Source organism: Sitophilus oryzae, unplaced genomic scaffold (assembly GCF_002938485.1).
Source record: "Sitophilus oryzae breed Bouriz unplaced genomic scaffold, Soryzae_2.0 scaffold_1624_pilon_pilon, whole genome shotgun sequence".
Taxonomy (NCBI): domain Eukaryota; kingdom Metazoa; phylum Arthropoda; class Insecta; order Coleoptera; family Curculionidae; genus Sitophilus; species Sitophilus oryzae.
The window spans coordinates 684,372-696,683 of NW_022146308.1; the positions used below are offsets into that span (position 1 = coordinate 684,372).

The 12,312-nt window shown below is 32.6% G+C and overlaps 1 protein-coding gene across 1 annotated transcript in view; it reads right to left on the reverse strand.

Annotated features, from left to right (window-relative positions):
- Positions 1 to 9,882, reverse strand: part of LOC115880482 — a 53,516-nt gene extending 43,634 nt beyond the window's left edge. Inside the window, exons 1-2 of the mRNA XM_030897689.1 lie at positions 9,822 to 9,882; positions 7,200 to 7,322 (exon numbers count right to left, since the gene is read on the reverse strand). Of these exons, the coding sequence (XP_030753549.1) occupies positions 7,200 to 7,322; positions 9,822 to 9,882 (184 nt within the window). The remainder of the gene's footprint in view (positions 1 to 7,199; positions 7,323 to 9,821) is intronic.
- Positions 9,883 to 12,312: the final 2,430 nt, after the last annotated feature.

Genomic DNA, 12,312 nt, shown 5'->3' on the forward strand with positions numbered 1-12,312 from the left:
TAGTTTTCAGGCGCTTTTAAGAATCGGAAGTAGGTTGAGACAACTGGAAATAAACCAAAATACGACAAAATTGGACGAAACGCGGCCTTGACATGCTTCGAAGAGTTCTCCGCATAGTGTAGAGCATGTTTAAAATAACTTTATTGTAACTAGTGATACTAGTAATAATTATTATATTCAGAGTTACAGAAACCTTAAAGAAACTTATTAAAAAAAATTCTTAGCACTTAGTTAATATTTTTTCAAACCAATACCCATGTTAATCTGCAAAACAAACCAAAAATTCTTCATACAAAGCTGCTGAGAAATGTGTGATGATATGTATATCAATATAACTAAATTCCCAACTTGCTGCTTTGAAGTTGAAAGTCAAATAAATGCCTCTATTGTGTGTAAAGTTTAACACTGCTTAAAGACCTCTATAATCTAATGTGCTGTAAAGTTATATTAAGTCCTTTAAACAGTACATATGTTTCTTGTTCATTATACATCTTTGAGACAGGGGGCATTTGTATATAAATTGCGCATAATAATCACATAAACAACATATTATTAAAGCCAAGAATGAATTAGCAAAAATAGGTACTAGATTTATTTAATATAAAACAAAATCATATCTGAATCTTTTTGTTGTAATGTTGTATATTAAAATATTTAAAAGTGATTTTTTATTAACTGTTGTACTATTAAAGAATATACCTGCAGTTTTTAAAGTCCTAAAAATCAAAACACGTTGTCTATGGTAATATAATATCGGTTTTTCATTCGGTTGATATATAGATGGATACTATTAATTTTGATTAACGTCATATTTTTATTGATTTAAAATGTTAAGAAAGCACAAAATTTATTCAGTTTAATGCTACAGCTCTCTGGTGATACTAGTTATCGGAAATGGTGATATTTAAATAATTTTTACAATATGAGTTGGTACCGTGACAGAGAAAAAAATTAATGTAAACATGTTGCGTATGTGTCATCATACTAGAAAGTTATATGCAAAAAGGGGTTTAATAGTATATTACATACCGAGGAGGGAACCATTTTCATTAGTGTCGAGAGATTGATATTGTTAATCGAGACAATAATGAAAACTTTCCTCCGAGGATTGTATACTGTTTTATTTACAACCACATCATTAATTAAAAAATAGGGGCAGTATTTTATTTAAAAAAAAATAAATATGCGAAAATTTGTTGTTTTCTGTTTTGGCATTTCCATATCTATAGTTACCAGTACCAGTCAGTGGTTGTTATGGCGCAAATCTTCAACAGAAAAACAAACAACTAAGTGACAGTTTTGAATTTCTAGATCGCTTTTTCGAATTTATATAATATAGAAAGCGAGAATGTTGTCGGAAAGTTTTGATAATGAAGACTACTTTAATATTGGTACTCCACCAGAACTTACAGAAGCTGCAAAAAGAGCAGAAGCCAGTTTACTTCCAGAGAAAAGTAGGGGGCGATACGAAATAGCATTGAAAGTATACGAAAAATGTTGTGCCGAAAGAAATGATCTTCCGACTTGATGGCATATTTTAGCGACATGGCAAGGCAGAAAAAGCCATCTACTTTTTGGGCTACGTACAGCATGATACGGACAATGCTAAAATTAAGGGAAAAGACTGACATATCAAAATATCACAAGCTCGTCGCTTTTTTTAAATGCCAGAATGTAGATTTTAAGCCAAAGAAGTCTAGCATTTTTACCAGACAAAACATCTCAACGAATAAATGTATTAAAATCTTCAATTATTATTGTTAATCTTCTTGTTTATTTTTGTTGATGTTAGATAAGTATTTAATAAAGATATTACAAGAATATTTTGATTAATTAAATGATTCTCGCCTCATTTAATTAATCAAAATATTCTTGTGTGAAGAAAAACTGAGTGAGGAAAATGGGTGAGGGAAATGGAAGAGGGAAGAAATGTAGATAATTTGACACTTTCAATTTTTTTAAAAGTCAGTAATGTCAGTAGTACATATGTGGTTGTAAATAAAAATATTAAAACTGAATGCTCCCTTATACCCTTAGATAAAGCTACATATGATGGGACGTCATACCAGATAAGGGTCGATTAAGACACTCGCCAAGAACCGCTGTTCGGGGTCCGCGTAAACAGAGTAGGCCCTGTCCAGTAGGCTGGGGCGAAAAAGGTCAAAAAAAATATTTTTCGAAAAATGATATGTCATAGAGAAAAAAAGTTGTATGGTAGGTCAAAAATCTTTGGAATTTTTTGGGATTTTTTAAATGATTTTTAGCCGCGCCCCTGGGGGATGAAAGGGGTATTTTTTTTATTTCAATATTTTTTGACGTCATATCGAAAAAACGATTTTATTAATGATAAAAATAAACCAGATTTTTTTTTATTCAGTTTACTTAATTTTTAACCGCGCCCCGCTAAGGTAAAAGGAGCACGTATCAGAAGATCAAGAATTGAAATGGTCCTATCCTTTGGTTAAAATACCTGACAAAATTATTGAGCCTAAAAAACTCAAACAACTCAGAATGCCTTTACCAAATATTGCCAAAATGGCAGATATGACAGGCGCCTCAAATTGAACAGTGGCGAAAATAGCAACTGATTTTTAGAGAGAGAGATGATTTTTAGATTAGTGTCTTCGGATAATCCCATCAAGGTTATAGATAAAAGCAAAATGGCCAAAAAGGAAAAGCTGTCCAAGAACTAGCAGCTAATTCTGACAAAAGCATACAGGGTATTTATTTTGATGGAAGAAAAGACCAGACCATTATACTTGTTAAAGGACGTCGTATTACTAAAAAGCAGGAGCATAATATATCGATAATTGAAGAGCAAAGAAGCACCTATCTTGACCATACAAGCATGAATAGTTCCGGCACTGCTTTGAATATATCAAAAAGTATCATATCACTCATTGAAGTTAAATGTATTTACCTGAAATATCTAACAGTTGTTGGATGTGACGGTACGAACGTCAATACTGGTTGGAAGAGCGGTATTATACGGCTGCTCGAAATTCATATTAAAAGACCCCTGCAATGGTTGATTTGCTTGCTTCACACCAACGAACTACCACTGCACCATGTCCTTGCAGACCTAGACGGACACACTAAAGGACCTTATTCTTACTCTGGGCCTATTGGATCTAAGCTGGCAGCATGCGAATGGAGACCAGTTGTAAATTTTCAGAAAATAGACACAACTTTATGTCATGTCGATGAAAAAGATCTTAGCACAGACCAGCAATATCTATACCGTAGTATACAAATCAAGACAGTTTCCTGATAAAATGAAAACACCCCGAGAACATTCTTCTAGCGATGATATCCGATGAAAGATCACATATCAGAGAACTCTGAATCAGACGAATTTTGAAAGCAAGAGAAACACTGCCCAGACTGAGGGTATTTAGAGTTTCCAAAATAAATTTCGAGGCCCAGGAATATACAGAGTTAATCGATTGGAGTCAATGTAATGTCACAGAGCCGCCCTTTGACAAAGCACATAAGTGATCACGATTTGAGAGAGGCAATTCAGAGCAAGGCCTTCATAATTCCCAAAACAATCAAATTTTGAAGAATCAAGATATAGCTACATTCGTGTAAAACTAGAAGCAAGATGTTTTTTACCAGAATTTGAAACCAAACAGCAGTATTTTTCGAGTAAGAGACCGCAAAACAGATTAATAGATCGAAATTTCTCTAAAGGGAGGAGGAAGGGGCGTGGGGGGTGGAACTCGACATACAGTTACCTCCCCATGGCGAGTTCTGGGTTGAAAAAACGATGAATAAAAGTTCTATAAATAAATTAATTTATTATATTAAATCATCTCTTTTCCAAGCGAAAAACTGTATATATATCAATTTTTTAGTAAACAGGGGCGCAAGTAAATGATAAGTTAAATATAATTTTTTTAATTCTGATTCATTCTAAAGCACAATGGATAAGTTTTAACACTATTACGGCCATTAATTTTGAGTTTGATATTTTGACATTTTCAGAGGGGGAGGGGCGTAAGAGACCGCAAAACAGATTAATAGATCGAAATTTGTCTAAAGGGAGGAGGAAGGGGCGTGGGGGGTGGAACTCGACATACAGTTACCTCCCCATGGCGAGTTCTGGGTTGAAAAAACGATGAATAAAAGTTCTATAAATAAATTAATTTATTATATTAAATCATCTCTTTTCCAAGCGAAAAACTGTATATATATATATCAATTTTTGAGTAAACAGGGGCGCAAGTAAATGATAAGTTAAATATAATTTTTTTAATTCTGATTCATTCTAAAGCACAATGGATAAGTTTTAACACTATTACGGCCATTAATTTTGAGTTTGATATTTTGACATTTTCAGAGGGGGAGGGGCGCGGTCAAACTCAATTTTTTTGTCAAAACCAAAAAAGCAATTTAAGTTTTAATCAAATCCACACACTTTTAAAAGTATGACAAATTAAAAATCCAAATTTTTTTTTCGCCCCGGCCTAACTGTCCAGCTTAGCCTTACCAGCAAAAAGCATACGTCAACTTAAAATACTTTTACTTTTTCTACTTAGACAAATTTTACAGATAAAACCACACAAAAATGTAAGAAAAAGCATCAAAAATATGATCCAAATATGACATAACCAAAGGCAAAAGTTCCCTCTTTAGCATAAAAAAAGCGTCTCGTCGTTGAAAAAATCTCTTAGCCGGGATCAAGGCGAAACGGACCTTTAAACGTTCGGTGCGAAGTGCCACACAATGTCACGGATTTCTAGCCGTATATCGTTAGCCTGGCACGTGAAAATTTACGGCTGAATCCGCTTGTGGCGCCACCAGCTGTCGGCGGAAGACGATGACATCGCCCCTGTGCTATGCGGAGGCTTGACGATCCTCCAGAGGCTCTCCACAAGATGTTCTAGCGGTGCGAGGGGGTACTGGGGTGATATTACGGTGAGATTAGGTAGAAAGGCGCATTTAAAATTAGCATAAATATTTTACACATTACTGTACTGTTAAAAATCTTGTTAGTATTCAGAAATAAGACATTTATTATTTAAGGATAATTGTGTTCAGATTATTAAAAGATATTTTTGAGGAATATAAACTCAGATGCAAAAAACCGCAAACGGAAAAATTTGTGGTCTAGTTTAACATGTAATGTTTTTAATTTTTAGCTCTATTTCTTTAATTTTTATAACAAACTGTATATAAATATATCAACTTTAATTCGTAAACTCACTTTATGTACATATATAAACTTTAGTATTTGACTTATTATACAGGGTTAATTGAAGAGTTGTTTTTTACCCTATCTTTAAAACACTCTGTGCAATAATTTCGTGAGCAAATTTTCCTAAACATTATTTTTCGGTCAAAACCGTGTCTCCTGAATATTGTTTTCTGACTCACGTCACAACATGCCTTGGTTAATTTTTAAGAGCAAAATGAAGTTGCCACAAATATTTTGCCTTTTTTTCAATTATAGTTACTTTTTGATGTTAATGACGAGGTAGCTTTGGTATTATTGTTGTGTATGATTGATATGGTTCTTAGTGTCGAAAATTGTGCAAAAGGCATTCATCTTGTTGAAGATGGCCGAAATTATAAATATTCGCTTGGCCCTTGAAGAAGAATAGGAAAACATAACTCAATATATTTGTAGCCTCATTAAAAGTATAAACCGATGTCTACAGATAGTTATAGCAGCCCGGGGAGGCAACAACTTATTTTCAAAGAAACGGTAATCACTGCTGGAAGAATTGTGCAGAAATGTATTTTACAGCTACAAAATTGTGCTACAAAACAGCTACAGATTTTGTTCATTTAGTTGGCAATAGATTTTAGTTTAATAGATTTTAATTTTATCAGCTGGTATTATCAGCGTCAAAATAAACAAAAAAGTAAATAATATTATAATTTCAAGTTTAAAAAAGAAATATTTATGTTTTAGTTGCATTAATGCAAAAAAAACGAAAATTTTCTTATGAACCTTATCATATCTTTCAAAAAACAAATGGTACAACATTATTAATCGAGATTAGACGATATTAAACCAACTTTTTTGTAGTCGTTAGAAACGAGGGGAACGAAGATTTACCTAAAAAGCGTTTTCGCCGAAAATAATAAATTTGAAAGGAACGATTATGCCTTTTTCCGGGACTGGATTAAATTTAGGAAATTTGCTTTCTGAAAAAACGACAAATTACATTTATCTTCACGAAAGTATATTTGTAAAACATACCCCATAATATTTCCTTCAAATTAAAAGGGAATTTCTAACCTTGTTTTTCTGTCTGTTGGACGAAAATAAGCCATGATTATATTATAAGTATATTTTTTTCTATGTTGAATATTACAGAGTGAGTCTTAAATAAGTGCAAATATTTTTAGAGGTGGTATATTGGGACCCCAAAAACATGCCTATGACGTTATTTTGCGAAAAAAAATCTGTTATTTTTCGAAAAAAATATTGTAATTTTTTATTATGTTTTTATTAATTTTAGTTAAAAACCACAAAATATTGATAATATGGCATTTTAAATTTACAAGAGAGAAACTCCAGCAAAAAATCATCCGTTTCAAAATTTAAACAACAAATTATTTTTTTTCATTTTCAAAATGAAATAACTCTGTTATTTGAAAAACGGCACAGAAAAAATATGCTATCTTTATCGAGATCTACCAGCCCTCAAATTAAGAGCACTTATTTAAGACTCACCCTGTATAGTTGTATTAAAAACAGAAATTTTTTGCACTGAAAACTGCGTAGATTTCACAAATACCAGAGTCAAAACTACAATGAATTGACATGATCTGCTACATAATATAAACGCTGCACAGAATGTTCTTCGTAAATATACCTAAGCCTTACAAAAACAACTGTGTGTGCACTATGTTCGCATATTTGAAGTAAAACTTCTTACAACAGCTATTAAATTGAAGAAGTTGAAGGACATATCTGAAAAAGTGTTTTTTGAAATGTAGAAAAAGTAATAAATTAAAAATTAATAAATAATTTGTTTCACTCTCACAAAATTTGTATTTAAATATGGATATTTTTGATAAACACGTGCACTGCTCATAAATAAACATCGTGTCGCGCTTGTGTGTCACGGCTTTGAATTTTTACTCCCAGCGCGCGCAAAGAAGTTTTACTTCAAAAATAAAGTACCAAAATTTATATGAATCCATAATACAAGCCTCAAAAAATTGTATTCCAGTTAACTCACCCACTTCAGGTCCACAAACACGTGGAATAATTTCCAAGATGGCCGAACAGGAGCTGTCATTGAAGCAAAGCTGTCGAGCCGTCACGCAATTCAATATGGAAACCGTGGATTTTGTATTTGTAACTGTAACAAAGAAAACAATAATGTAAAATTCAATCTGGTTTAAATTATTATACAATAATATCAATAGATTTATCGTTTAATACATTCAAAACCTAATACATTTATTACATTCCAAACTGAAGAGTTTTTATTAGTTTACCAGCAGTGGGATTCTGTAAGCTCCGTAGCAAGAAATTTCCTGTCTAGCCAATGCTATTTGTCTACGATTGATGAGTGGTTAGACAAGAAATATGTTTACAGAATCGGGCCCCAATCGCAGGTACTAAAGCACTGGTTTCGAGGCTCGAAGCTAAAGTTGATATGTTTGGTTTTATATCTTTAGATTTTTGCTATGATATTCGCTCTGCCACGGCCGAATAATATTTTATTAGTAAACTTAACAAGGCCCTTAAGCCGGGACCCCATTAGCCAACACGCCACGCTACGCCATGCCACCCCACGTCATGAAGATCTGTGTGTATATTTTTCTATTTAATTACATGTATTGCGTACACACTAGAGATGGGCAATTCGTCTGTCCCAGATCTCATGAGTACACTCTTTTCCACGTCGCCACACGTGGGCTCACGTGGGATAGCGTGGCGTCAGGTGGCTTGTGACCTGATAGGGTGCCCGCTTTATTGTCACACTGAACCAAAAACAAGCCATCAATAAATGGCCAAAAAATCTTTGCCGATGATACAGCACTACTCGCTAGCAGTCAAGAAGAGTTAATCAATTTAGTAAATAGGGTAGAAAACGAAAGCAATCGGCTCGGTCTGGAACTAAATACACATAAAACCTAAATTATGATAGTTGATAGGCAATATAACAACCATCCAAATATAAGTTATATCGACCGCTTTGAAGTTGTTAAGTCATACGTATACCTGGGATCACTATTGACAAATACAGGCACATCGGAAGAAGAGGTGAAGCGTAGATGCAACATGGCAAAGGTAGCTGTTGGGAGACTGAAAGAAGACAAGACAAGAAAAGACAAGACAAGAAAAGAAAAGACTGCCAGATTTCAAGAGCCATCAAAAACCGGCTAGTGAACTGTTTGGTACTCCCAATATTGATGTATGGCTGCGAATCGTGGACTCTCAGGCAGGCGGAACAGTTAGGTTAGGTTGTAAAAAAATGAAGGCGAGTTGCATTAGAAAAGTATATTACTAAAATATTTGATGTATTTTAAAGTATTTAAAATACATACATTTAAAGTATATTAATATATTTGTTCTAGTGGACCGATTTTGATGATTTTTTAAGCAGTATGTAGCCAAATTATTTGACTTTTTAGTATCTCTTTTTAAATTAAAAATGAAACTCCCCATCTGTTAATTATACGAGAGAAAACAAAATGTTGATATTTTGGTGAGAGTTTGAAACACCCTCTGGAATATGTTAAAACAGCAAGAAATTTAAAAATAATTTTATCATTTAGATACATCCTTTCTCGAAGGTTTGTTTTTTTGGTTTATATCATTAGCTTTATTTTTGTTGGAGATATTCGCTTTTGAAGAAGACACTAACATTTTTTCGTAATTTTTACATTAAGACCATGTTTTTGCTTTTGGTCCTAGTCAACGAAACTTGTCAACAAGATTTGCTTCATTTAGTCTTCTTCTTATAGTGCGTTAGTTAATATGTACGTTCCTTAGGTGCAATTCATTATAAATTTGAAAAGCTGGCAAATGGCGGTTTCTTAGCGATAAACTAACAATAAGTCGATCGTCTCTCTTAGAAGTTCTCATATGAAGGTTCCTGGATGTCTAGATTGACGTCCTCATGAACGTGGTTATAATGCAAAAACCATTGAGTATACTCTATGGTATTAAGGTATTTTTGGAACCGGAATGTTATAGCAAATTCACTGAACTAAACAAATATAAATAATTTCATTTGAAAAACTAAAACTTAAATATAAAAATATATTTGACTCACCCTGTATATCTATAAAAATATTTTTGAAATGCATACTACCATTAAACACATATTTTGTAAAAGGTTTGGAGTGAAAATCTGAAATAGAAATCCTGATATACAGAGCTTTTTTGAAACAATGTATGTATGCATTTGTATATGTGTGTTTAATTAAATACTAAAGTGAAAGCAACGAATTTAAATGGGTAAACTTTGTAATATATCTTATTAACAATACAATACAAAAATTTTTAAAAAAATGCATTCACAGTAAATGAATTCCGAGGTTTGTATCCCATAGGGCTTAAAGCACTCCACTAATATACTTTACTTCAGTACTAAACGGTACGAAATATCTGGGCTAGCTTAGTGCCTTTTTGAATAAAAAATAAAGCGTTGTATATTTTGTGATTATCTCTATCGACTAAAACACACTAAATTCAGGCATTATGTCGACGAAATAGCGTTTAACACAAATCAGCTTATAAGCTAAAATTAGACCACCGTCAAATTCCATCGGGCGCATAACCTATAATTTTGTTAACTGCTCTCACTAGCTGCCTGCGATGATAAATTGTCACGAAACTCATATACCTAATTCGGGTAGTTTGTGCAGAAAGTATATGCCGAAGCGAGCGGCTAAATCGCTTGCCATTTTGCGGAAATACTTTGTAATAATTGGAATATTTCCGTGGAATATAAGGTTATTATGTCTATAAAGTAGAGCTGTTATTACTTAGGAAAGTTGGTGAGTTTAAGTACCAATAATTTAACATATTTAGTTTAAGCACTAATTACACTAGACATAAAATACAAGGTGGCGCCTCTCATGCGCCGCGGAAGCTCCAAGAAGAACGGTAGTTTATATCGAAATGAAATTTTGGCAGCATGTGTAGGTTAACTGAAAGCATTTTCTAAAAATATATGGAATTATACAGGGTTTCCCAAAAAAAGTTACACATCAAAGTTGTGTTTTTTCTAATGGAACACCCTATATATTAATTGATTTTCGGATTTTAGGAAAAAATGGAGTTTTATTAAAGTAGTATATACCTAAATTCTAAGGATTTTGACATATTTCACGTTTTGTGAAAATGAAGAGTAAATTTTAAATTTCGATTATAGCTACCTAAATTTTAGTTGACCTTGTATAGACTGATATTTAATTACAGTAACCATTGTATGTTAAACCAAATTGAAATTTGACCCTAAAAGTTATACAGAGTGTTAAGTTATACACTTTTAACAGCAAGTTACTCCATTATTTTAAATGGAACATCCAGTATATTTTTCCGGTGTTCAATGGGGAATTTATATATATATATTCAAAATACCGTATGATCGAAAAAAAACGGCGTCCAGTTGGCGGGGAAATGACGATCGATGACATTTCCCCATATAAATTTACATATAAATTGACAGCGATCTTCATTTCATAGCCATCGCTGACGCCGTTTTTTCTCGATCATACGGTATTATTAAGGTTGCCTACCCCTCAGACAAAGATTTTTCCAGATATCTTAATTTTTGTGATTTTGCGTCAATAAATATTTATTATTTGAAAAAATCTAGGTGGTTGTGTGATATACCGTTTGTTAATTTAACAAAAATTAAAGATTGTAAAGTAAAATACTCAAGGATAATAAAAAGATACACGTTTAAAACATATTTTAAATTATTACAGAATACAGTCAACATTAGTTGGCCGAGTTTTGTAAACACTGTCTTTAACATATCCCCATAAAAAACTAGACTAGATAAAATCAGGAGCATTTAAGTAATCTATTAATTGGTGAATGCACACTGCGTTGACCTACTAATAGAATTATATCAATTCTTTCTGATGTAGGATAAGTTTGCATTTTCGGTAAACTTCTGAGAATTTTTTTTTGTGTTTTAATTGACACAAAATGATAACTAGTTGTTAAAGTTGAAATAATTAGATAGCTATGTTGAAGTAACGTCAGACATATCACAGCCACCTAGATTTTATCAAATAATAAAGATCTACTCAGATCAAATCTTGTAAATGAAAATATCTAGGAAAATCTTTGTTTGAGGGGTAGGCAACCTTAATAGTATTTTGAAGAGACATGAATTCTCCATTGAATATCGGAATAATATACTGGGTGTTCCATTTAAAATAAGAGAGTAACATGCTTTTAAAGGTGACCAATGTTCAATATTAATTTTGTCTCACCCTGTATAACTTTTTGGATCAAGTTTTAATTTGATTTAAAGTACAATAGTTGATTTAACTACATATTAGGCTATACCGGGTAAATTCCAATTTTGGTAGCTTTTATTGTAATTTAAAAATTGTTCTTTATTTCTAGAAAATGTTAAATATGTCAAAAACCTGACATTTTAGTCATATACTTCTCTTATAAAACTCACCTTTACTTTTCTCCCAGAATCCAAAAATCAGTTAATATATGGGGTGTTCCATTACAACAAACATAACTTTGATATGTAACTTTTTTTGGGGACACCCTGTAAAACTCTATATTTTTAAAAAGTGCTCTGAATTAGCCTACATATGCTCACAAAATTTCAATTCATTACAAACTGTCGTTCTCCTTGGAGCCTCCGCTGCGTATGAGAGGCGCCACCTTGTATTATCACAATAGTTTTAGTCTTAGTCAATGACTAAAGAATATAAGGACATGTAACGCCCCTATACGGGCTGCAGCAGAATTTATGACCTTTTTTTTGTTTTGGTGGCAAACAATGAGTCATAATTTGGTCACCAGCGACAATTTTAGCGATTTTTAATAGTTTGTGTGTAATAAACTATGTATAAACTTTATTATAATGGTGATTAGTTGTTCAGCTTTCAAGTGTAAAAGCCACAGCGATAAGAAAGAGCCAGGAGTTACATTAAACAGTCCACTCCAACTTTTTAGCGTTTACTTATTGAAATCGATAATTATACTTCAATTTCAATTGAACACCCTGTGGAATGTACTTGATATGTGCTATACGTCGATACTAGTTTTGTACCTTTTGTTAACATTTTAATACGTTTTTTTCGTAATTAATTAGGATGATACACCATAGGCGTAGTCAAAACAATTATCAAAAA